Below are 22,910 nucleotides of genomic sequence, written 5' to 3'. Positions count from 1 at the left end.
GCATGTCTGGGCATTGCCGGGACCAGCCCTGCCCACTCCCCACAGCCCACTCCCCACAGCCCCCTGCCGGGCTTGGGGAGGGAGAGCTTGCTAAGGGGTTGGGGAACTGCTGGCTGGGAACAGGCTGGGAAAGGGAGGACCAGGTGCTAGAGAACGTGAGCTGAGCTTCAGGGCTGCTGTGGGGACACAGCCAAAGACAACAGCTCCCACAGTGGGGTTTCTCGGGGCTGAGCCAGCCCCCCTCCCTCTTCCTCTTCTTTTGTTTTTAACAAAAGGCAGCCAGAAAGCAGCAAGTCCAGCTCCAGACTCTTTGTCTGCAGGATTTTTAGGGTAGCGGGCCTTGATGGCAGGAAGGGCCGACGGCCGTTACAGGATGTAGGGGCCAGAAGCGTTTGGTACGACCGCCTCACCCACCTCTTCTTTGTGTGTGATGGGGAGGGGATGGCCCGGAGAGGGATGAGGGCCAGTGGCCACCCAGCAGGCCAACAAGGCGTCTGCCCCTTGTCTGGCAGTGCTCCTGCCACACTGCTGACCTGGGCCCTGATGCTCCCCTTGCCCTTTGCCCCGCGGTGGGGAAACATGCGACCCTCCTCGCCTCCTCCCCGCCCCACCTGGGGGCATTACTGGGACTTTGCACAGACACCTGCTGCTCTCCCCGGTCTCACCCTCACGAGGTTTCCCAGGAGACCTCAGCAGCCCCTTCTCTGCAGGGGTGGCTGGGCATGGGTGGGGAAGCCTGGGCTGTGTCCTTCTCCATCCCCACTCCTGGGTTTGTCGGTGCCTCAACCCAGAAACTACACCTTTGACTTGTTTCTCACCAGGGAGGTGCTTTGCTAAGGAGCCCTCATCCCTGCTCCCATTTCTTCCACTTTCCCCAGCCATGCAGACCCTGCTCCTGGGAGCACAGCTGCTGCCTAGCTGGCTCCTGCCACGGCTCCTCTCTGATTCCCAAATCCAAGCAGCTTGGCCTCAATTAGATCTTCTCCTGCTCCAGAACCTTCTGTGGCTGCCCACTGTCCAGGGCTGATGTCCAAACACTCCCTGCAATCTGGTGTCTCCCTCCCTTTCCCAGCTACTTTGCTTTTCCCTTCACACACCCACCCTCTATTCACATGAGCTCTTAAGCACAGTTGGGTGGTAGGTGCTCACGAAATGGTAGTTTCTCTCCCCATCCCTCCCCATACACAGCACAGTGGCAGAGGCCAGAAATCTGAAAAACTTGTGAGGGTGCAGAACAGTGGGACTGGCTAAGGGGAGGTAGGAGACTAGTGGCTGGGAATGGTAGGAATTCTCTCTGAGTTAAAGGATGGGCTGCTAGCCTGGGGATGGCTGGCTAATTTGGTCACTTGCATGTCATTTCATGGGAGAAAAGACAAATAAAAGCCACCTCAGGCCTCCCACCCCTCCCTGGTCTTCCGTTCACTCCTGTTGCTCTTGCCTCCCTCCCCAAACTCCCTGTGCCTCCCAGTGCCCACCCTTGCCCTCCCCGACTGTCCCCAGCCTCAACCTTGGCCTTGGCCCTGAAGAAGGGGTAGCTGATGTTGCAGACTTTCTTCTGGAGCCTCCTCTCCTCATTCACGCACTCGATGTTACCGTCCGAGTCCTCCTGGAGGTGGGTGGCAGACATCATGGCAGCAGTTAGGCGGGGCCTGGGACCGGGTCTGGAGGCTCCCTTACCCCCAGCCTGCACCCCCCTCCGCAGGGGCCGCCTCAGCCCCTGATACCCATACAAAAGCCCGGACCACAGCCCTTCTGACATCTGAGATCCCAGAGACCCCAGAGGCCAGGATGTGACTTGGTTCCTGGTACTTGGCTTGACATGGGATGGGATACACTCAGAGGCTGTCGGGCGGTGGCAGGAGAATGGCAGGGGCTCATGTATGCGTCTCATGTTGCTCATCTGTTAAATGGGGGTGACAGTAACTATCTCATCTAGTTGTTATGAGGATTACATGACGCGATGCACATAAATGCAGCGCCTATCCTACGCCCTGCCTATTGTCATCACTCATATGTGGCAGCTACTGTTAGGATGATTATTTGTCCCTGCTGAGGGCTCTGCACTGTTGGGCATTACCTGGGCACACAGCTGTGCATGTCTCTGGGCATGCATGCACCCGTGTGGATGTGAGCCTGTGTCTGTGGAGACTCTGTGTGTCTGCATGTCAGTGCATGTGTGTGCATGTACCTGCTGCATGTATACGGAGCATGTGCGTTTCCCTGGATGAATATGTAGGCCACTGTGTTTTTGCATGTGTGTGCAAAAAGTGTGTGATCAGACTAACACATCTGCATTTGGCTGAGAAGGGTGCTTTCTCTACTAGAGTCCCCCTTGGCTGGATGTTGGAGAGAGAGAGGAGAGGAATGCCGACCTCGCAGCCATGAGCGTTTCCTGGGTTGGGGATGGGTGGCGGCATCTGTGAAGGTGGCAGGTCCAGGCTAGCCCTGCACCCCACCTGCCGTGTGTGGGGACACAGCACTTCATAGAACGTGTCTCCCACTTCTCTTTACCTCCACTCACTGCCAAAAGCTCTTCTGAGCCACAGAAACTAGCTCCATGATTCCCTCCCCAGGATTAGGAGCAGGCACGGGACTGGCCTTGGCCTTGTGAAGTCTGAGCCAGGGAAGCAGGGGAAGGGGGATGCTGGTGTGGGGCTTGATTCCCTCCGTATATCTGAAATCCAGACAGACACAAGTCCCCGGGCAGGAGGGGACTTCGAGAGACCATCAGGTGGGCTCTTCATCGTCAGCCTGGACTGTCACTCTGGGCAGTGGAGAGGGAGTGGGGTTGGGGCCCAGGCCTGGGCCTGACAGAAGGGACTGTGGCTGCAGATAGGCCTTGAGGTCTATTTGAGGATGGGGGAGCCCACTGAGGAGGAATGGGGGGCATGAGCAGGCAGCTCCTCGCTTTCCTGGGGTGGCCTCCCTTCACTCAGCTTCCCCTCCTGGCTGCAGGAACTGCTCCTGTGTGTGTGGCAAGCAAGGGGGGTGCTCGGGGAGGGGTGCTGGGCAGCGGTTCTGGGGTGGAGAGGACAGACTGGCCCAGCACCTGTCTTGCCCGGCACACTGGGTTCCACATTGACACTGAGATCCTCGAGGACCGGGGCTGTGTGTGAGGGTCCTGGGACCCCCAACACTGACACATGACATTGATGTCTGAGTTTACTCAACAAACTTGTCTTGAGGGTCTTCTATGTGCCCAGCTCTGGCACAGACATGGCTAAGACAAGGCTCTTGTCCCCTGGGAGTCGAGGGTTTCAAGAGGCCAGCACTTGGAGACTGATGTTTCTTCAGAGCACACAAAGGGCTGTGCCAGATGCTGTGTGGGCTGGAGGGCTGCCTGTGGCCTTGGAGAGCTTCCAGAAAGATACCCCAGAGAGCAGGGCTGAGGACTATCCTTGACCACAAAGCGCAGGCTCAGGCACCGGCACCAGCTGTGGGGCGGGAATTCCGCTCTGCTGCTCACCAGCTGTGTGGTCCCAGGCAGGCCTTAATCCCTCCCTATGCCTCAGTTTCCTTCTCTGTAAAATGGGGACACCACCATCACCACTACCACCACCACTACTGCTATGCCCGAGGCTGCTGCAAGGGTTAAGTGTACGCCAAGTGCTAGCACAGCGCTGGACGCCGTGAGTGGGCGATACATGGATGGTCACCAAGTAGGAGCAGGAGCCTCTCGGGCAGAGGAGAGAGGAATCCCAGTTGGGGGTCATGGTGGGAACCAGCAGGGCTTGCTGGGAACAAGGTGGCCCGTGGCAGGGTTAGGGGAGAAGTGGCAGGAGGTGGGTGGGATGGGCCTTGAATGCCACAATGAGGAGTCTGGAGTTTGTTCTGACAGCAGCTGGGAGTGATGAGAAGTTTTAACGTGGGGAGGAACTGGTTCTGAATCTCGTCAGAAGGACCTTCCAAGCAAGCCCGCAGGGTACACTGTTGGTAGAAGGTGTGGATGGCTGGTGGCACACGCGTGGTGTGTGTGCACCTAACCAGGGCCCAGGAGACAGGCTGAAGGGTATTCCTCTCCATGTTCCCAAAGGGCTCAGACTCCCCTGGTGCTGGTGGTTCTCAGCCCTGCCTGCACACTGAAGTCACCGAGGAAGCTTTAAAAGCCTCCCGACACTAGGCCCAAACCGAGAGCAAATCAGTTAGGACCTCCAGAGAAGGAGTCTGGGGGCAGGCTTTTTAAAGCTGTCTTGTGATTCTTTTTTATTTAATTTTATATTTTTGTAGAGATGGGGTCTCACTATGTTGCCCAGGCTGGTCTCAAACTCCTGGGCTCAAGTGATCCTCCCACCTCAGCCTCCCAAAGTGCTAGGATTACAGGCATGAGCCACTGCACCCAGCTTTCTCGTGGTTCTAACATGCAGCCCGGACCCCACCTGGCCTTCCTTTTCCTCTGCCTCAGGCAGTCTGGGAAGGTTGCTGAGGTCTTACCTTCTGGATCAAGCTGGCAAACTGCAGGTTTGCTGACTGTGAGATATTTAGGACTGTGCTGTAGGCGTTCTCGCCCCTGTTCTCCAGTGTGGCCTCCACTGCCACTCGCCGGCGTGTGCTCTCTATGATGAAAACTGTGGTGTCGAAGGACAGCGTGTATGCAGAGCAGTCCTGCGCAGGCTTCCTCAGCACCCTCTGGCAGTACTCCCTGAGAACAAGAGAGCACCAGAGATCGGGCAGATGGAATGAGGAAAGCAGGGGTAGAGAAGAGCCCCAGGGTTGGGGCAAAAAGGTGGGTCTGGGCACTTGACTGGCCTCTGCTCATGGGAATAGCCACTGGGAGAAGAGGGGAAATGGATGGCAGGGCTGGAAAGAGCTCACCCTTCAAGACCACTTCCTATTTCAAAGGCCCTTGGTGTTCCCACCATAGAGATCATACCCTCCGCTGAACCCAGAGCTCTTATTTGACCTCACCACTCATGCATCACCACTCTATGCATCCTGTTTCCCTTTTGGCCTTGGCTGCCAGGAAGCTCAGCACTAATGTAGAGATAATCCTTATTTTAGCCTAACTGGTTAGAATATGTGCTCCATTATCCTTCTACAAGTTTTGAATGTGCTATTTCTCTTTATTGTCTATGTCATGGTATATATGTTTTCTATCTAAATCATCTCATAGTTGAATCAAAGTTGAGCATAAATTATTGGAAAATATGTTACATAAATTAAGAATATGATATTGTTGATTATTTTCCCTGGTATGTTCGTTTGTCTCTTCCAGGGGATTGTGGGTCCCCTGCTCCCCCTCTGCTGGTGTCCCTGGCATCTTTCCATCAGAAGGATTGGAAAGCCCAAGGTGTTCAGCCAGCAGGCTCTAGAAGTCACCTTATTGGGGGGGCTGAAGGACAAGCACCCAGAACTCTGAGTCTCCTGTCTCTGCCTTTCATCTATTTTGTAATGGGGGCTCCAAAGAAAGAGTTTCTTTTTTTAACAAAATTTGAGATTAGATTAGACTAGTAGTTTCATATTACAGAGGAGACTTTCCTGAGGTTATGCAGGAGTTGGAGGTAGAGCCTGGGCTAGAACACAGGCTCCAAGTCAAGTGTTTGATCCACGCTGCCTGTGAGGAGGACATCCAGGAAACAATCCAGGGCCCCAGGAGCCCCAGAACCTCTGACAGTGAAGGGGAAGGGGCGAGGGTGGGGGTGGAAGGAGCCAACTCACATGGCCGTGGGCAGGTCACTCCGGGCATCCAGCACAAGGTCAGGGACACAGTGCTCATCCTCATTGCAGCCATTCCAGAAGGGCACCTGGGCCAGGGAGAGCCAGGTGTGGGCAGCTGGGTAGGGACCCGCAGCCCCTCGCCCTCCACGTACACCAGCATCTGTCTCCACCACACTAGACATGTGCTGGCTTTCCTGCACTGTCCCCAGACACCACACTGCTCTTTCTTGGGCTTTTCCATAGATGCCTCCCTCTTTAAAACGAGGCTCAAAACTCAGCTCCTCCTGGTTCCCCTCCAGTTCATAACTGAGCTGCTGGCACAGAACCCCCACCCCCACTCACCCAGCAGAGCAGCTCTGGTCAGCATTTATTGATCGTCTACTGTGTGTGGGCAAGGGCTTTGGTACTGGGGATACGAAACAAGGAAGACGCAGCTTCTGCCCTCAGCTCATGGGGAAGATTGGTGTATGAACAAATAACTAGTGTAAAATGTGCGAAAAATCCAAAGAGAAGTGCATGAGGAATAGAAGAGGCAGGGAGGAAAAACAGCTGTTTTGGCCTGTAGGAAGTCAGGGAAGGCTTCAAGAAAGTGACCGTGGGTCAGAGTTCTGAAGGACCGTCAAGGTAGCTGGGTGGACCGGGGTGGAGGTGGTGAAGTCCAGGAGGAAGGAGAGCCTGATTCAGAGGCCCTGGGGCAGGAGCAGGACAGTGAGTCGGAAATGATGGGTGGGTCAGTGTTGCTGTGATAAGAGGCACAGGGCTGAGATAGAGGAAGAGATGGTCATGGGCCTGTGTTTACAGGGCCTTGGGGTCATGCCTTGCAACTGGTAGGAGTTGCCAAATGCCTTAGGCAATGAGTGTCCTGACAGACCTCCTACTGAAGGCTGCCCTGGCTGCTGTGGGAGAATGGAGTGAGAAGATGGAGGTTCGAGGCAGGGAGGCCATTGAGGAGGCTGCCACAACATTCAGGCAAGAGGTGATGCTGGTGTTGGTGTGGTAGTGGGCATGAGAGGAGAAAATAGGTTACTGACCCCAGAGGCGGGATCAATAGGAACCTGGAGGTTGTCGGGGCTGAGGGAGAAAGGGGTCCAGGGTGTCGGCTGAGTTTCTTTTTTATGTGTCTGGAAGGATGCTCATGGCATTCAGTAATAAAAGCAGGGGTTGGCCGGGCGCGATGGCTCATGCCTGTAATCCCAGCACTGTGGAACAGGCAGATCACCTGCGGTCAGGAGTTCGAGACCAACCTGGCCAACATGGTGAAACTTTGTCTCTGCTAAAAAATACAAAAATTAGCCAGGCGTGGTGGCGCACGCCTGTAGTCCCAGCTACCCGGGTTGCTGAGGCAGAAGAATCCCTTGAACTCGGGAGGCAGAGGCTGCAGTGAGCCGAGATCGCACCACTACACTCCAGCCTGGGCGAAGTGCTTGTGGCCCACTGGGGGCGAGGACCTCAGCAGGCAGCTGGATATTCAAGCCTGGAGCTGAGGAGCGATAACTGTCACCACCAACAACATAGCCCAAACCAGGGACGAGGAGTCACAGAGTCATGTGTATCTTCAATTCACTACCTTTTCTCGAAGGAGCCCTCTCTGGCCCTCACTCAGATCCATGCACTCTTGCTTTAGGCATGGATCTACCCATCTCGCCCCCAGCTCCCCACCGCAAGGTGGATCTGCGGCTGGAAGTAGGCCGACCGCAATGGCAGCCAGCGAAGCCATATCCAGGGGTCGCTGTGGAGCCGTTGGGAAAGGGACTTAGTTCCAGATGGGGGCTTTACGGCATTCTAGCACCAAAGTTCATCCTGGTGACTTCAAGTCTCGAAGAAAAAACTGCCCGCTCCCACTAGGCATACTGTTTAAGAAGTTTGAGAACTATATAATGACCTTCAGAAGAATTTCTATCTGGCTGATTAAAATAAGTAATTTAATGTAATAAGCAACTGTTACCCTCAATAATATGGAATGGCTCACTTCCCCAAGAGGCCAGATCTTATGATATTAGAACAGTGCTGGGCATTTCGTAGAGGTAAAGTAAGACTTTTAGAATGATGGGAGGAATGTGTCTCACTTGCTGGGGGCTAGAAATCCAGATAAACCAGAGTTTTAGAAACTTAGCTGCTCTTCAAAGTTTTCAGCTCTGTTTCTCACCTTTTCTTTATAAGGTGAGAAAGAGATTTACATGAAGCCGCAACCTGCCTTTCCTATTTCCCTGCCTTGGTGATGCTGTCAGCTCTCGAGGAGTAAAAGCCCATCCTCCCTGTCTCCGCATGTCTGAATCCTGCCTAGCCTTTAAAGTCTGGCTAAAGGCCGCCTCCTCCAGGAAGCCCTGGCCTATCATCTGATTGCTTGATTGTATGTCCTCTGAGTGCATTCTGCCTCCTACCTGGCCTGTGCTGCTCATCACCACCTTGCACGGAGATCGTCCGTGTCAGAGCAGGGATTACCCTGTGTGTTAATCTGCACTGTAGGCTTCAGCCTTCTTGTGGGGTAAGTGCCATGTACTCATTCATTTGCCATAGTGACTTTGTAATTACTGCGAGAGGACAAAAATGACTTAGTGCACCCAGCTTTCCCCTTCTTCCAGCTCACTAACGAGGAATCCAACTTCGCCAGCCCAGGGGTGCAGACTTAGGAGGATGGAGGGGAGGTGTGAGGATGGGGGTTTGGCGGGGGACTGTGGGAGGCCTCGGGAGAGGGGTGTGGAGGGGCTGTGGGGGATGATGGGTGTGAAGGAGAGAAGGGAGGTTTTCAGGGGCATTGCTGCGGACTGTACAGTCCTTTCCTGGTGTTGAAGAAATGCAAGTAAGAACTTGAATAATTAACTGCTTCCTGGCCGGACTGTGTCACTTACACAGACGTTGCTCAGTGACTGGACCTCACAGAATGGCTTAAGAGTGCCGTGGTGTGTTTAAAAGTTGTTTCCTGAATCCTCAAGGTTCAGGCATTAGCTATTCCATTTTACAACTTTTGCCTGCTCTTACAGCACAGCAGCAGAATTGATCACTGCCTGACATTTTCCTTGAGTGGGATTTACATGGAGTTGCAGCTGCAGGGGGCATCTGAATGTTAGATGTCAAACATTTTGGATGCCCTAGAGCCAGGGATTAGAAAATGTGGTTGAGGGATGGGGCCGCTTCTTTCTGGAATGCTTAGGAGCTCTGTCAATCAGTTAAAACACTTCTTTTTGCAATGCTTAGGAGCTCCGTGAATCAGTTAGTCATCTAACAAGCAGAACTCCGGGCTCTAAGAGTCACTCTCTGGTCTCCATTGTCCTCATCTGTAAAGGAGGGAGGTGGGTGATCAAGATCTCAGATCCTTTCTCATCCAGTGATTCTTTGTATTTCTCCAGTGCTCACCCCTTATTCCCCTGTGCTGGGGATATGGGGAACCTTAAACAGGAGAAGGCCTGGGCCTTGCCTTTAAGGAATTGATCTGCTAATACTCAGCACAGGCCCCGAGGGAGGTGGGAAGGAGCCACACTGTGGGTTTGCCGAGACAGAAGGTGGGAAGGCGAGGTGAGGGATGGTGTCCTCTGCACCCGGCACACTCAGGCTCTGGCCTTTGGGGAGGAGGTGGAGGTGGGGGTGGGGTTCATGCCTGAGGTATGTGCCCTGTACCGAGATGTACCGAGACTCTGAGGGTGGTGGGCCAGCCGTCGTCCAGCATGGGGCCATGGTCAGGGTCCTCCAGGGAATACTCGGCTGAGAAGGTCACTGGCTTCACATAGTCAGCAGTGTCCTGGGGGGTGGAGACAAGGGCAGGGTTGAGGGAGGAGAGAACGTCATTTTATGAGCCAGGACCATGGATGCTGAGATAGAACTTTCACCTTCCTAAAGTGGCAGGGCAGCTGCCCTGTCCCCTCAGGATGAGTCCGCGGGTGGATGGAGGTTTCTAGCAGGTCTGTTGGTGGGAAGAGTGTGCCTCTGTGAAAGGAGCTCCAAGCTCAGCTTATGCCAACCTAGCTGCCTGGCTGTTTCACCAAGCTCCTGAGCATCCTTCAGGGCCAGACTCCCATTGCCCGGATACCTTGGCCTCCGGGAAGCCTGGCAGTGCCGGCCTGCATCCCACCCCACCCACCACTCTGTTCAGACCAGTTACGCCTGCTGCTCACGTAGCATTTGAACCATTTGACTGTGATCACTCTTCCTTCCCAAGCAAGGAATGGGCCTGGAGCCTCCCAGCATGGCCCTAGCACTGTAACAAGGGCTTCAGCATGTGGAATGAGTGAATGAACAAACTCATGAGCAAGACAGGGGCACTCAGGTTGGTTCTGAGCATAGATGGGAAGTAAAAGGGTTGCTTATAGCTGCCTAAAAATTTCCCCTTGGAACTTGCAATCCCTGATTATATAAAGGCAGTGGCTCTCAAACCTGAGCTGGTATCAGAGTCCCCTGGGAGCTTGTTAAAATATGGGGTGCTGGCCCCATTCCCAGAGTTTCTGAGTCAGAACACGTGAATTTCCAAGTTTGTGGGGAGGATGAGGACGCTGCTGGTGTGGACGCATCTCAGGGGACCCCTTAACAGGGATGTGCCTTCTCACACCTGCTCACGTCTCTGACCTCTGGCCATTGAACTACTGGGGCCAGGAGGGCTCTGAGTGACCCTGCTTGCATCTCTGAGGCTGGAGCTCTGGATAGAAGTAAACCTCTCATCCTCTTCCTTAGCTATAAAATGGGGCACCAGGCCACTACCCTGCTCGTGACATCACTGGCGCCCCTCTCTGTCTCTCCTCCCGTTTTGTACATGCCACTGCCTCCTGGACCTGGCCTTCAATTGTTAGCTGCTGCCTGCTTACCCCTCCCTTTGGGGCTGTGCCCCCCACTGGCTGCTCCTGGTTCTCTCTGCTGGACCTACTGAGCCCACCTTCCTTCCCTCGGCATCTGAGAGTGGCAGGATAAGAGGTTTTGGAAGGAGGTCCAGTGAGGTGGTATGTAGCATGTCTCTGGGGCATGAGGTGGGATTGTCGAGTGGCCAAGTTCAGGGGATACAGACCCCGGCTGGCTTCCTGAGGTCTGCTGGGGGCTCAGAACCAGCCAGGCACCAGGTGGACTCTCTGCCTCTCCCACGGCAGGTGCTCCTTCCTGTAGGAGCTTGGGCTCTGCTGATGGGGCTGCCAGCTCACCAGGACATGGAAGTTGATCCTCTCACAGAGCTCCTGGCCGGAGGAGAGCAGGACAGCTCTGTTGGTGAATCGGTCCCCGCCCTCGTCCAGGTGGGCCCTCGGTGTATACCGCCTCTCGTCCATGGTGGCATTGTATCTGATGCCTGCAGGAGGGGAGAGGGCAAGACCACAAAGGTGGAGCCACATGCCCATCCAAGACTGCCTCCTCCAGGAAGCCCCCCAGGCTGGCCAGAGGAGAACTATTCCTTTCCTCTCACGAGCCCCAGTGTGGGTGAGAAACTCCCACAAGGAGAGCCAGTGATTGCATGAGGAAGGAAAAGGAAGGAACCAAAGAAAAGGGGGAGGAAGAGGGTGGAGAAAGAGCAGGAGGAAGAAATGGAGGGAAAGTAAACACCGCAGACAAGGTAGGGAGACAAGATGTGGGGCCAGGGCGGTGCCATGTTGAGCCCCTGCTGCAGTCAACAACCCCCTCCGCCTCTCCCTCTACCTTCCCTGTCTCTCCCTGGGCTCTGGGATCCCCTCAGGGCTGGTCAGAGCCTTTGCTGGGTGCTTCCTGTCACACCAGTGAGGGCTGGCCAGCCCCTTCCCACCAGCTCCTCAAACATTTGACTCCATTCTGGGGCATAAAACCTGCAGCCTCCTCCCCTTCAATTAGGTTTTGTCAATTCCAGGAAAGACTCAGTCCCTTCTCCTGTTCTCCAGCCCGCCCGCAGGTTGCTGCTGGCTCTCCTATCTGTCTCCTCTCAGGGATGGAAGTTGAAAGAGAGAGGGGCACAGCCCCCAGGCCAGCCTTTGTTCTCATCTTCCTTTTGGTCTCTGTCTGGTCCTGTTCCTTGGCTGAGATGCTCTCTGAGTCCCCGTTTCCTGTGCCAGTGCAGACAGTCCTGGAACCTGCAGCTCACTTCCTGAGACCACCTGGACCTGGGGCTGTCAAGAGGAGGTATCTGACTCCAGACTTAGCTGGAAGTGATGGACCCTCAGAAGGAAACTGCCCTGCTGCAGACTCACACCCACTTCTGAGCAAGGCTCCCTGCCGCGAACTCACACCCACTTCTGAGCGGGGCTCCCTGCTGCTGGGGTCTCATTGACCTGGACTTCTGGTTTCCAGCACCCCCACTGTAGGACTCCTGGGTCTGCCTCTTCCTCTGCATCCAGGCAGACTTCTGGGTTTCCGCACCCCACTTTGCTCCACTGGCATCAGTCCTGTGTTCTGATCCAAACTCTGCACCCAGACTGTTTCCTTCTTCTCTTGTCCTCCCTGTCATGATCACCCCTGCTCACTGCCACTCTCACCCTGGCATGACATCCCCTCTTTGCTCTTTGTAATGACAGCATCAAATGGGGTCCAGTGGTCATCCAAGGTGGCTCTAGGGCGACCTGGCACTCAGCATCCATTTCAGGAAAAGCCCAGGCTTTGAAATAGAGTAAGGTGCAGGGGAAGACTGGAGCCGGGGGGTGAGGAGAAAGGAGAGGCCTGCTTTACCAACAGTTGTCGTTTGGAAGTGGGGTGCCAGGAAGACGGGCGTGAAGCAGAGGAAGGCGGCCAGGCAGGTGGCATCCCTGCCACTGCGCTTGCAGTCTCTGTGGAAGATGTTGATCTTGGATGGCTCAAAGTGGAGGCTGGCATTGATCTGAACCACAGGGCGGGACCTGCCGGAGAAGGGCCAGTGAGCTGGGGTGGGGCAGGGGCTCAGGCTGCCCTGCTGTGACCACGGGGAAAGACAAGAACCAGATGTGAGTGGAATCTGCAAAGCCACTGGAGGGGGTGAGGTGGAGGATGGAGGGGGCTTTGGATGTCAAAGGATTGGCAAGAGGGAGCACAGGGGAAAGAGGGGCTTAGCCACCTCACAGCCCCTCCATGCAGCCTCTCAGCACTTTCCCCCAGGGGCTGTGCTCGCTGTGGATCATGCTGACTCCCCTTTGTTCCCTCATCACCTTTTCTATCAGTGGTTCCCCACCTGGATGCACGTATGAGTCATCTGAAGAGCTTAAAAAAATCCTGGTGCCTCAGCTACACCCTAGGCAAAACCACATCAGAATCCGGCCTTCGCAGGTTTTAAAGCAGTGCCTCTGAAATTTTCGTATGTGTGCACGCCCCCTGGGGATCGTGTTAAAATGCAGATTCTGATCCAATAGCTTGGCACCGATTTTGCATTTCTAACAAGCTCCCAGGTGATGTGAACGTTCCATGGACCACACTTTGAAGAGCGAGGCGTTAAAGTACCCCAGGTGATTCCAGCATGCAGCCAGCACCCATCCACCCCCACACCACCCCATCCAGGTAACCAAGGAAACACAAATTTACCCTTATACCAGCCTAAGTCAAATGTAATTAGGAACGAAACCTATTGCCTCTCCCAACCATGAATGTAGATAGAAAGAAATAGGAGTAGAGTGGCTTAGAGGTTTCATAGCTTCAACGTGATGATCTGTACCAATACTCTGTTCTTCTTGGCATAAAGGTGAACAGCACCTCTGCGTTGTAGAGTGAAAGGGTGGATTTGAGTCTTGGCTCCATGGGTTCCTCACTAGACCTTGGCAGGTCACATGAACTCTGCGATGGGGGATTGTGAGGATTAGAGGAGGTGAGAATGTCCTTTGACAGTGTAGAGTGCTGTGTCAACACAGTGGGTTACATCTGAAGTTCTCAAACTTGACTGCCCATTGGAGTCACTTGGGGAGTTTTAAAAAAATTACTGCTGCCCAGGTCCCTCCACAGAATTCTGCTTTAATTGGTGTGGGTAAAGCCTGGGCAATGACATTTTAAAAGCTCCCCGGTGATCCTAATGGGCAGCCATGTTTGAGAACTATGGGGCTTGACCATAAAGTCTTCCCAGAGGACTCTGGCCCACAATTTCATCACTATTTAGGTAGCACATAAGTGTGGACTTCAAAGGCTAGAACTTGATCCAATCATTTCTGTGATTCTGATTATCCTGGGGTGTGTGCGCATATGTGTATCTTGTTTCCTGTAGAGGAGTTTATGTGTTACTTTAAAGACCTGCTAGGTTCTGTATACCCCTCTCTCCAGGCCTTGGTCATCTGCCTTGCTTTCTTGGTTGGAACCAACGCAGTGAACACCTTTACCACGCCTTGCAAGCCCAGGCTGCTGTTGCTGCCACCATCACCACCACCAAGGACCTAAGAGCCCCCACATACAGCACAGACCTTCGAAGAGACAGACCCTACTCCTATACATTAGTTGGGCTGCACAGGCCCTGGCTTCCCAGTGCTCCCTAGAGGGCCAGGGGACACCACCAGGACTGTTGGGCAGCAGATGCTCTGGCCATGACAAATGAGGGCTCTGAAGGAGCCACAAGTCTGCTGCTCCCCCTTCTTTCCCTACAATGGGCTGTGTTATGCCACACTGGAAATGCCGAGATGCTGAGCAAAGAGCAGTACGCGTGGTGAAGACAGGCTGGCTTGCTCGGCATCTGTGCTCCCTTCCGGCTTCACTTTTGCTTCTGGGATTGCACCCCACTCCCAAAGCATTCAAGAGGCTTTTGCCTCAGGCTCTGTTTTCTAGGGAACCCGGAAGAAGACATTTCCCTCTTGGGTTGTAGTAGCCTTGCGAACAGGAGCCCGTCCTTTCCTTTATTCTCCCTGTGAAGTTATATATCTCTGTTCAATGCCTTTTTAAAGTTGTAGGGCAGATAAAATTGCATTTATATAAAATTATAAGTAGCGGAAAAAGGACTGGGAGAAGATATGCCGCAATATTAATAGTGGCATTGTTAAGGTGATGGCAGGCTGAGCGATTCTTTTCCTTATTTTATAAATGTTCTTCATGTTATTGTATTTATGATGAAACATACCTCATCAACATATGTGAAAAAATACTCGAGGTCTTTTTTTTCTGGCTCAAAAAGTAGCCAACATATGGTAAAATAAATGGGTGTTTAGGAAGCATGAAAATGAAGCCCCGAAGAAAGGAAGCAAGAAGTCAGAGTGCTTTGGAGGAAAGAAATCTCTGTATTAGATAAACATTCCTCCATGCCAGGGTAGAAGGAAAGGTCCTCCCGGATGGTAAAAATATGCTCAACTTGCCCCTGCAAGTGTTATAGCTTGAAAAGCTGAAGTGGAAGACATGCTCGAGTAGCCAGAACTTTTAGGACAAATTCTAACAGCGGGGGCTTTTGGACAGGACTTCAATTTATATTGAATTTACACTGATTCCACCAAAAGGAAATGTGTAAGCAAGTTGGGGTAAGAACAGGGTGAGTCTAGCTGAGGGCAGTTAAAGACAAGAGAAAAAGATCCTGAAGCCCGTTTTTAAAACCCCTGCATTCATTGTGACCTTCAGGGGAGCCCAGGAGGTGGGAACAGTGGGGGAACCAACCAGAGAATCACAGCGTTGCCAAGGGCTCCCACTGCCAGGTCGATGAGCCCATCCTCATTGAGGTCCAATTGCCCGTGGATGCTGCAGCCAAAATACTGGAGGCCGGTAGCCAGCTCTGAGGCTGTGATTCTCTGCAGGGAGCAGGAAGAGAGGGGGAGGGCATGCACACCGTGAGTGTGGGGGCGGGCAGCCCTGAGCTGCAGGAACAATCAGGAGCCTGTTTGAAATCAGGAAGAAGCTTCCCCAACCCAAAGCAATCTCCTCTTCTGGCCTGTCATGGCACCTGAAATTCCTACCATTCAAGTCATTCTTTTGGATTAAAATATCGTGTCTTAAAAGAGTTCCCTATTAAGTGTAAATACATGTTACCTGCCAAGCGACCCATCCACGTCTCGCACACTGGTCTAGTTTTTAGGCTATCTTACTAATAAACCGTGGGGCAAAAGGATGATCCTCAGGGGATGGGACCCAAGACGGGTCGGTTTTGAGGTGGGCACGATTTCTAGCACGAAGCTTTTCCAGAGAAGAGTGAGCCCAGAAGAGATGCTCCACTGGTAGGCAATTGCATGTGTGCATGTCTTGGGAGGAGTGAGGGTCAGGTGCCAGGGATTTGTTGTTGTTTGTTGTTGGGGTAGGATAAAGGTAAGCAGGGAGAGGGTGCCAAAGTGGGTGGTGGGGGGGATCCTGAAGGTAAAATGTGACCTTTTCAAAATTTCCACGTGGGGAAGCCTGACCAGGACAGATTGCCATCTGTTCCTGTGAGAGGGCACGGAAGAAAATCCTGAACCAGATAAGGCACAGAAGCTCCTGGGACCCCTGCAGCCCCATTTGCTCCATCCACTTCCCCGGGGAAGACTGACCTGCTTAGGTGTCTTCAGGATGCTGCCTCGGAAGCCGTGGAAGATGTAGATGGCTCCTGCGTGGTTGTCCTCGAGGGGGGCTCCCACCACCACATCGTCGTAGGAATCCTGGTTGAGGTCTCGAACTGAGGCAATGGAGGACCCAAACCGGGCATTCTGGTAACTGTGTGAATCCTTGAGCGTTCCGTTATAAACAAACCGGTTCTGCAAAACCAGGGGCAGAAAAAGGCTGGGGAGGGCTTGGCAAAAGTCCTCAGGCTCATAATTCCCTCTGCAGGCTGCTCCGGCATCCTCTCCCCACTCCATTCCCCCAGATCCCCGTCTCTGGCTATATGAGCCCAGCCACAGAAGAGGCTCTGATTCTCCCCAGGCCTGGCTCCAGCACTGGCCTCGCTAGTAACCCATTTCCCTCGTGGCTACCCAAGTTAAAGCAGAGGCTGGGGCCCCTGAGAAGCTGCCCAGCCCCTGCCCAGCTGTACCTGTCTCAGCTCGTAGACGTACACCTTGCCTCGCTCGCGGCCCTCACTGAAGTACATGGGTGCACCCACCAGCAGGACATCAGTCACACCATCGCTGTCAATGTCCACCGAGGTGATCTCACTCCCAAAGTAAGAGCCTATCTGCGGCACGTGATGGGAGAGAGTAGTGGGCTGGCTGTCCAGCTCGCACAGCCCAGAGTCCTTGCCTCACCGGCAGAGGGAAGCCAAGGTCATCTTTTGACTCAGAATTTTTGGTGAACAAATGGGTCCTCCCTTCTCATGCGCTCCTTCCCTCTCGTCTCCCTCAGAGCGGACTGGCCTGTTTTCAGTTTGCTCTTCTCCCCTTCCCTCTTTTCCTTCTGTCATTATCCCCTTCCCACTCTTCTTTCTTTCTGTTAATTTTATTGGTGGCCATTTGTCTTGTGTGTAAAGTGAAATAATGGCAAAAAATAAGGAGAATATTTAAAAGTATGAAGAAGAAAACAAAAGTTACCCACAATCCTGACATCCAAATATAACTACCATGAATGTTTTAGCAGATTTTCTTCTAGTTTTTTTCCCCCTGAGGCATGTTGCCTATTTGTACTTGTGTTTTATTTTTACAGATTGGAGTAATAATGCAAATATAGTTTATACACTGATTTTTAAATAAAACAGTATATCATCAACACTTTTCTATGATGTATTATATTTTCTTTTTTTTTTTTTTTTTTTTGAGACGGAGTCTCGCTCTGCCGCCCAGGCTGGAGTGCAGTGGCCGGGTCTCAGCTCACTGCAAGCTCCGCCTCCTGGGTTTATGCCATTCTCCTGCCTCAGCCTCCCAAGCAGCTGGGACTACAGGCGCCCGCCATGTCGCCCGGCTAGTTTTTTGTATTTTTTTAGTAGAGACGGGGTTTCACCATGTTAGCCAGGATGGTCTCGATCTCCTGACCTCGTGATCCGCCCGTCTCGGCCTCCCAAAGTGCTGGGATTACAGGCTTGAGCCACCGCGCCCGGCCGATGTATTATATTTTCATCTACAACATAATCACTGATGATTCCACAGTGCTTAAAATTATGCATGTATCATAATGTATTTAATCAATTATTGCTCGACAGTTAGCTTTTTTTTTTTTTTTTTTTGAGACAAGGTTTTGCTCTGTCACCCAGGCTGGAGTGCAGTGGTGCAATTTTGGCTCACTGTAGCCTCGAACTCCTGGGTTCAAGTGATCCTCCCACCTCAGCCTCCTGAGTAGCTGGGACCACAGGCACTTGCCACTGCGCCTAACTATTTTTAAACATTATTTGTAGAGATGGAGTCTCACCATGTTACCCAGGCTGGTCTGGAACTCCTGTGCTTCGGTGATCCTCCCACCTCACCCTCTCAAAGTGCTGGGATTACAGGTGTGAGCCACTGTTTTTAATTTTTGATGTTATAAATCATTCTGGCATTAGTATCGTGGATGGTGAACTACGATTTCTTTCAGTGTCTGAGCACTTTCTGTGTTCCCCTTCCGTTTGGGGTGCAGTGCTCCCCACTTCAGTGAGGACACCATCCACCCCCTCCTCAGAAACCCAGAAACCCTGACTCCGTCCTCCACCTCTCCCACCTGCAAACCTGCCAGCAAGTCCTACCTGGTGGGTGCCAATTCATCAACTACTCCCTCCTGCTTCTTCCCTAGGTGAGGCGCCTTCTAAAGGGCCTTCCAGCCTCAGGTTGGCCCCTTCAGCCCACCCCCATGGCAGCTGGCGTGGCCTCTAACACCATTCCACCTCTTGCTTTTGGGGTGGTATCTAAACTCTCCAGCAGGACCGTGCTAGACCAGCCTCCCTCCCCAGCCTCTGTCCCCACAAGCTCCTGCTCCCAATGCAGTGCTCCTGGGTCCTGCCAAACTGAGTTATTTCTCTTCTCCAAAAGCCCCAGGCCTTGGCCGGCTTCCAGGCTTCCCTCTGCACAAGCTTTTCTCTTGCATGCACTCCCTGCCCCTGCGTCCTCCCCACATCATCCCCTGCCATCCCTCAGGTCTCAGCTGAAGTGTCGCTTCCTGTTAGAAGCTGTCCTTGACCTTCTCCACTCCGCTCCCTCCCCCTTTTCCATGTGCCTTCAGCTCCACACTCCTCCCACCAGCCCCTGTTCCCTCTGCTGGGATCCTCATGAGGGTGGGCATTGAACCTGCTGTGTTCCCTCTGGGCCAGGGTACTGTGCCTGGTACATAGAAAGTAATTAATTAAAGCTGGGTTTCTAAGGAAAGGGGAAGGCACCCTGTTCATGGACAAGCCCTGTTTGGGATGGTTTATAGCCTTGGGTTAGCTCATGTGAGCCCCATGCTACTAGGAGAGAGAGTCATCCTCATTTTACAAGGGAAGGAACCAAAACTCAGAGAACTGGAGTTTCTTGCCCAAGGTCAGAAGGCTGGTCACCTGGTCACCGCCAAGCTGGTTGGAATTGGGGTCTGTCTGACACCCTGGCCCATGACTCTGCCTACCCCATCCTTCTCTGGCTTAGTGTGTTTTCAGAAGAAATCTATTCTCAAGGATTAAAAGCTGTTAACTGAGGAGAAAGATAAAAAATTTAGAAGAGAGGAAAGGGAAATAGTACACATGGGTGGGAGAGGGAAAAGATGTGCCTACATAAAGTAACTAAGAAGCAGACAGAGAGCAAGTGAGGAGGGGGGGAGAAATTTGTCTAAATATGTGGCCTCAGCTATGTGGGTCACCGCGATTTGGAATTCACTTAATTTAGCTGCCTTCAGCACTGCGGTTTCTCCTTCGGATGTTGGAGGCGGAACTGGGCAGGAAAAATGTCATAAATTCATCAGCAAATTCCCTCCAGCTCTCAAGGTCTAGCCCTCCATTCCAAAAGAGTTGGCCCTGGGCGAGTGTGGGCAGGCAGGGTGGAGGGTGAGAGCTTCGCCGCCTGGAATGGCTCGCACCCAAGAAACAGGAGGAGGAATGGCAGGAGGGTAGCACTCTGCAGCGAGAGGGATTTAGGTTAGACTAGGTGAGGAGCAGGTTCTCACAGTGACAGGCCAAGGGCAGTCATGGACTTAGGAGACAGGGCTGTTCCCAGGCTCAGGAGAGCTGACAGGGAGCTGGGGACAACATGGAAGGGCCTGGACAGCACTCAGCTCTGGCCTAGAGAGGGCACGGATGCTGCTGGTTAGGAAGAGCCAGGACTGGTTTTGGGGTTATTGGGGGTCAGGAGATGGCATGATGCAGGCAGCCCCACCAAGAGGGTTCTTGGCTTGACCCAGTCATGAATTCACCATAGAACCCTGGAAAATCCACATTGCTTCCCAGGAGCCCAGTTTCCCTCTGCTCTGGAAGTGACTTGGATTGGAGCCCTGTTTTCACCACCAATGACTCTTATCATAGCTTTCCAATTTGCATTCATCACTGTCCAACACAGCACTCTTAGCAGCACAGTCTGGTTGCCAACCACCTCCCTGTGGGGCAGTGGCATTGGCAGCCTTCCCATTCCTCATTGCTTCCATTCCAGGAAAAAGGAAGCAGCTGGCATCCTGGAGGACCCATGGGACCTTCTGTGGGTGGATGCACACTCCTGCCACTCCTGGAAGCATGAAGGTGGCTGGAGGAACATGACTGCCCTTCGGAGCACCCAGTGGCCCAGGCGTGCTGTATTCACTGCCCTCCCATTTGTCTGATCCGCCCCTCTTCCCTCCGTCCCTGCCCCGGGCTCCCCCTCCATTACCTGCTGGCCCCGCAGAGCCTGGTGGATGGTGAGGCTCCGGTTGTTGTGCATGGTGAACAGGATGACTTTGCCCGTGTGGTTGAACCGGGGGGCTCCGGCCACATACACCCGCCCCTGCCTGGAGGACACGACCGATGTGACTGTGTACCCTGCCACAGGAGGAAACAAGCTGATATTTGGCACCGTGTCCTCAGCAGGCCTTGCTTGGCCCGGTGCATGGCTCGGCCGTGCCAGAGGATGGGCCAGAGGTGGGGTAGGTTCAGGACCAGCTGAGCAGATTCAATCATTCAGGGCTGTAATTCCTAGGGGCAGCTGGGGAGGCCTGGAAGAGGCAGGGCCCAGGGGAGGGTTTGGAGGGTAGGGAGGACTCACTGCACCCCAGCCCCTACTGGAGAAAATAAAGGAAGCCAGGTGGGGCTGCTAAAAGACTAACTTGAAATGCACACATCCCTCCTTCACCCGCTCATGAGCACGGCGGAGGGCAGCAGGGAGTAGGGCAGACTCTAGCCTCACTTCAGTTAATATTGGGGATACTTTGTTTTGGTTCCCCACCAATCTTCACTCTTAGGGACTAACCAGTGTCCTCTTTATTACCACAAATGCCTGCTAAGTGGCCCACTGAGGACTAGAGTGTTAACCGTAAAGGTGGAAGGAATTGGTCTGCTTCAGATATTTACGTGGGGTCTCAGGGATTCTTGCAACCCCAAAGCTTTGCAGACTCAAAGGAGGAAGCTCCCAGGCTCCTGTCAGTCCCATACGTGCAGCATGCCAAAGAGAAAGAAATGGAACCCCAGGGGCTCTTTCGGAAAGGCTGCCAATCCCTTTTCCTGGTATGGCTGTGCCTGATCACTGTGAATCTCATGACCCACCCAGTACCCAGGAAGCAAATGTGCAGCATCTTCAGGCAACTCTCCTGAAAGTGGGCTCCAGCAGGTGTGGAAAGCCGATTGCATCCCAGAATCCCACTTTCTGCCAGATAATCTTGGATCCCAGATTTTAAATGGGTGTTGGACTTTGTTGACAGTCCCTGGGCTGTTTCTGGGGAACAGATGTCTCTTGCAATGCACGTGTGTGAGTGTGTGTGCACATATATGCGTGTGCATATGTGTATCTGTGTGTGTAACACTGTCACTTGGGTCCCATTGGCTGCTTCCAGAGTGGCTACAGGGTGTACAGATGAGCTGACTCAGTGCCTGGGGGTGAACCACTCTGGTTCCAGACACAATAGTTTTCACTCTTGAGGCTGTACTTTGGGAAATGAGGCTTGACAGGTCCATAATACGAAGACCTCACAAGGGGTGGCTAACATGGCCATGTATTTAGAGCAACCATAAATATATGGGTGGGGGGAGCTTAGCCTTGTGGTGTGGAGCAAAGGTTTCTTTTGAGCTGAGCCCTCAGTGACACTATTGAAAATGTTCTCAGTAGGCCTTGAGTTTCTGGGCCTGCTTGGAAGGAGGGGCACTGAGACGCAGTCTGGGGGCCAAGTGTCCTACGGGCAGGTGTGGGTCAGCATTCAAAACTCACAGAGCTTCCTGCCTTCCAGCTGTCTGTAGGCAGCACCTTTGATTCCCAGGCAACTCTCTGGCCAGCAGTAGGGGCCATTCTGAGGCTGGGCCAGCCTCCCTACAGGCCTGATGAAAGGGTAGGGCCATGGCCCGAAATCTATACTGCACCCCCAGTAGAGGCTGGGAGCCGGCCTCCTGGTCTCCTTCCCCTGTAGTGCTCCTCTGGGCCTGCTTGGAAGGAGGGGCACTGAGACGCAGTGATCTGCCTTTCTGTTTAATGCCTCGTAGCACCTGCGTCTTGCGCCCCTTCTTTGGTTTCCTTACTTTCAGCGCAGTGCTGTGCACTTGGGAGGAAACACAATGAAACACGAATGATTCTAGTTTCTAGTTAAAGGGTTGCTAGCCTTTGTTCTTCCAGCATCTTTCCCAGTGTTTGAGCATTTGCCAAGGCAAGGACTCCAATCTTTCTCTCCTTTATTTGTGCTTTTATCTGAGCTCCCACCTCATTTGTGTTAAAATTATATGTGCACACGTCTGTGTCTCTCAGGAAGCAGCTTGAGAGCAGGTGCTGTGTCCTGCTTACCACGGCACTTTAGCACGGCACTCTGATAGCATCAACTGCAGTGCTATGCAATTCAGGTTTAACACCTTGCGAATTAAATGGACCGCAGGCCCTAGGGCCAGGCGCTGTTGGGAAACTTCTAGGGATCTACACTTCTGGATTTTCTAGCACAGTCCTGATTCCAGCATTTTGCCCGTTTGTCAGCTGAGGGTCCCATAGTTGGGGATAGAAAACAGGGTAACCACAGTGTGGGCAGAGTCATAGGCAGGGTATTGGCTAAAGAGCTGAGGAACAAAGGTCAGGATGGGATGAAGCACCAGAGAGATGGACACATGGACAGATTCGCTGTCCACTCTGGGTGGCCCAAGTTCATGGAGGAGTGGGGTCTGAGGAAGCCTTAATGAGGGGTGACTTCACAGAGAGTGGACTTGGTTCAGAAATTCAGAAAGACCCAAAGACAGTGGGGAACCCCCTCTTGCCGCCCTCCCCTCTGGCCCTTCCTTTAGAAAGGAACAAGCCTTGGCAAATGGGACATGGCTGGGGATGGCCAGGTGACTGCTCCTGCAGAGCTGGAAGGTGACTTTGGCCAACAGGCTAAGGCCTCGCTGCTAGGACCTTCACCATCGATGATGTGCGCTTCTCTAGATATCCAATTCCAAAGTGCTTCATGGGCAGCGACTTCTGCCTTGATTATGA

The 22,910-nt window shown here is 53.2% G+C and overlaps 1 protein-coding gene and 1 long non-coding RNA gene across 4 annotated transcripts in view; one reads left to right on the top strand and one right to left on the bottom strand.

The window, feature by feature from the left end:
- Nucleotides 1–22,910, bottom strand: part of ITGA11 (integrin subunit alpha 11) — a 133,875-nt gene that overhangs the window by 14,857 nt on the left and 96,108 nt on the right. For both annotated transcript variants that reach the window (XM_033189606.1, XM_033189607.1), the window contains exons 12-21: nt 20,145–20,293; nt 16,454–16,594; nt 15,975–16,178; nt 15,115–15,245; nt 12,259–12,425; nt 10,776–10,918; nt 9,281–9,391; nt 5,656–5,741; nt 4,432–4,639; nt 1,508–1,606 (exon numbers count right to left, since the gene is read on the bottom strand). In XM_033189606.1, the coding sequence (XP_033045497.1) occupies nt 1,508–1,606; nt 4,432–4,639; nt 5,656–5,741; nt 9,281–9,391; nt 10,776–10,918; nt 12,259–12,425; nt 15,115–15,245; nt 15,975–16,178; nt 16,454–16,594; nt 20,145–20,293 (1,439 nt within the window). The remainder of the gene's footprint in view (nt 1–1,507; nt 1,607–4,431; nt 4,640–5,655; nt 5,742–9,280; nt 9,392–10,775; nt 10,919–12,258; nt 12,426–15,114; nt 15,246–15,974; nt 16,179–16,453; nt 16,595–20,144; nt 20,294–22,910) is intronic.
- LOC117070449 lies at nt 6,115–15,452 on the top strand. 2 transcript variants are annotated; one of them, XR_004431930.1, is made up of 4 exons: nt 6,115–6,631; nt 7,816–8,140; nt 12,941–13,056; nt 13,238–15,452. It is a non-coding gene; the product is annotated as an uncharacterized LOC117070449 (long non-coding RNA). The 2 variants fall into 2 exon arrangements; XR_004431929.1 differs by having other exon boundaries at nt 6,121–6,631; nt 12,941–15,452.

This window comes from Trachypithecus francoisi, unplaced genomic scaffold (assembly GCF_009764315.1).
Source record: "Trachypithecus francoisi isolate TF-2019V2 unplaced genomic scaffold, Tfra_2.0 Lachesis_group3, whole genome shotgun sequence".
In the NCBI taxonomy this organism is placed as follows: Eukaryota; Metazoa; Chordata; class Mammalia; order Primates; family Cercopithecidae; genus Trachypithecus; species Trachypithecus francoisi.
Note: the sequence above shows the minus strand (reverse complement) of the source record. Positions and strands in the feature narration are given on the sequence as shown.